This window comes from Priapulus caudatus, unplaced genomic scaffold (assembly GCF_000485595.1).
Source record: "Priapulus caudatus unplaced genomic scaffold, Priapulus_caudatus-5.0.1 Scaffold52, whole genome shotgun sequence".
Taxonomy (NCBI): Eukaryota; Metazoa; Priapulida; class Priapulimorpha; order Priapulimorphida; family Priapulidae; genus Priapulus; species Priapulus caudatus.
The window spans coordinates 265,738-267,478 of NW_014577113.1; the positions used below are offsets into that span (position 1 = coordinate 265,738).

Consider the following 1,741-nt stretch of genomic DNA (forward strand, 5'->3'; position numbering starts at 1 on the left):
CTACGCAACTGACTTGCTGCAGCCAATCAGCGCAGCCGGCTCTGCCGCCTTCTTCAATAGTAGCATTCGAAGGATCGTGTTTCGCATGGATATTTGAGGAATTTCTGCGATTTGAGCGCATTCTGGCAGGATGATTGTCAAAAATGGCGAGTGTAGCTTGTTAAGCAGTCTTCCGCGATTCCAACGATATTTGGAAAGTGGCGTCACCTGCAGGAACACCAGAGTTGTAACTGATTGGAAACGGTGTTGTGGTCAGTGCCGCGGCGAGTTAGGCACCATGTTGTTATATAGAGTCAATAGATGCGTGTGTGCTGTAGCTGCAGGTGCGGACTTGTTCTTGCTGCCAGTGGCAGTGAGTAGACGTAGGCGACATACCACTCGCCGACACCTCGGGTACATACGACAAGACAACGACCCCTTCAGCAATACTAATATTAATAATACTAATAAGCGAAGGCAAAAGAAAGTAGAGAAACATTAAGACTTTGGTAGTAAATACATTTCGTGTTTATTTACCATTATTTTTTTATTGAGACGTTCCAAGTGCCTGTGATGCGATTCGTGAAACAAATCACGACGACAATCATTCAATGAAAGAAAATAGGACAACCGACAAGGATACTTCTCTGATGCAAACTTTTCATTCGTATGTTGTATGACGTACACAACTTTGCTATCATCTTTAGGCGAGGATGTCTTTTTCAGGACAAACAGCTTTTTCCCTAATAACGGCATGGTGATCAAGAAAATTACTTTGTTTGATAGCAGCACACGCAAAACCCCCAAAAGTTTGAAAATGGCGGGAGCTTGTCCGAGTTTGAGCGGGAACCTCTCACAGATCCCCGGAGAACCCGCACGAACTGTGGTAATCACTGACCTGCGTTGGTAATAAACATCGCTAGCAAAAATTCAAAGTACACCTATTTACTATTTTGGTCGAATAAATAATGAAATGCCTGTTGTTTTCATCTCTACTTTATGTTACTTCGTATTGATTAAGGTATGTCGGAAAATATTTTAGGTGATTTGTCGGGGAGAGGTTCGTGGGCCCCGCCATGTTTGCATTGTTTGTGTTGTTTCCTTGCAGTTAGAGTAAAATTATACTTTGAAATATGTGTTTTCTGTCTTAGATTAAGAAGTTTTCAACAAACGTAATGCTAAAAGTAAGTATTAGAAAAATACCCAAGAATTTGCTATGATTTATTAGAATATTTTTTTCTGAAAACTACCGCTACGGTACGTAAGTTGTCGCTTGCTTGTCAGTGTCGCCTCGGTGACACTGATACTGACAGTGACTCTGTCTCTGACTCTGAGCACAACCACAGACATTTGGAACGTCTCAATAAAAAAAAGGTAAATAAACACGAAATGTATTTACTACCAAAGTCTTAATGTTTCTCTACTCTATTTCGCCTATAATCACCTGTATTGTTACTGTAAAGTGTAAGTGTAAATGCCGGTCAAATGCTCATCTGCAACACACAACTTCACAAGCCTCTGACTCTGAGTCTTATTCATGTTGTTTGTGCACATGCCATGGCGGGCTAGATACAATAATGTAACCCAAAAAGAGTAGGGTTACAACGTGAGCCTATTCTTGTCTTTGGAGGAGCCCCTGTCCCTGAATGATTCACGCAGGGCAGTTTTTATGGTGGCGTATTTTCGAGACGTACAACTTCCAAAACTGGCTTTCATTCTAACACACGAACCTTTGTCTCCGTATCCTGGACATCTTACTTTG

At 41.6% G+C, this 1,741-nt stretch overlaps 2 protein-coding genes across 6 annotated transcripts in view; one reads left to right on the forward strand and one right to left on the reverse strand.

The window, feature by feature from the left end:
- The window catches only part of LOC106820915 (tyrosine-protein kinase BAZ1B-like), a 36,597-nt gene extending 35,756 nt beyond the window's left edge, over positions 1–841 (reverse strand). For 2 of the 3 annotated variants that reach the window (XM_014825515.1, XM_014825513.1), the window contains exon 1: positions 623–841. In XM_014825515.1, the coding sequence (XP_014681001.1) occupies positions 623–735 (113 nt within the window). In that variant the 5' untranslated portion in view covers positions 736–841. The remainder of the gene's footprint in view (positions 1–622) is intronic. The other variant, XM_014825514.1, reaches the window with a different exon arrangement.
- LOC106820917 (histone demethylase UTY-like) overlaps positions 1–1,741 on the forward strand; it is a 14,440-nt gene that overhangs the window by 818 nt on the left and 11,881 nt on the right. For 2 of the 3 annotated variants that reach the window (XM_014825516.1, XM_014825518.1), the window contains exon 1: positions 1,046–1,163. The exons of the other annotated variant lie outside the window; for it this stretch is intronic. The gene's annotated coding sequence lies outside the window, so the exon portion shown is untranslated. Of the gene's footprint in view, positions 1–1,045; positions 1,164–1,741 lie in introns of those variants that run through there. 3 annotated transcript variants of the gene reach the window in all.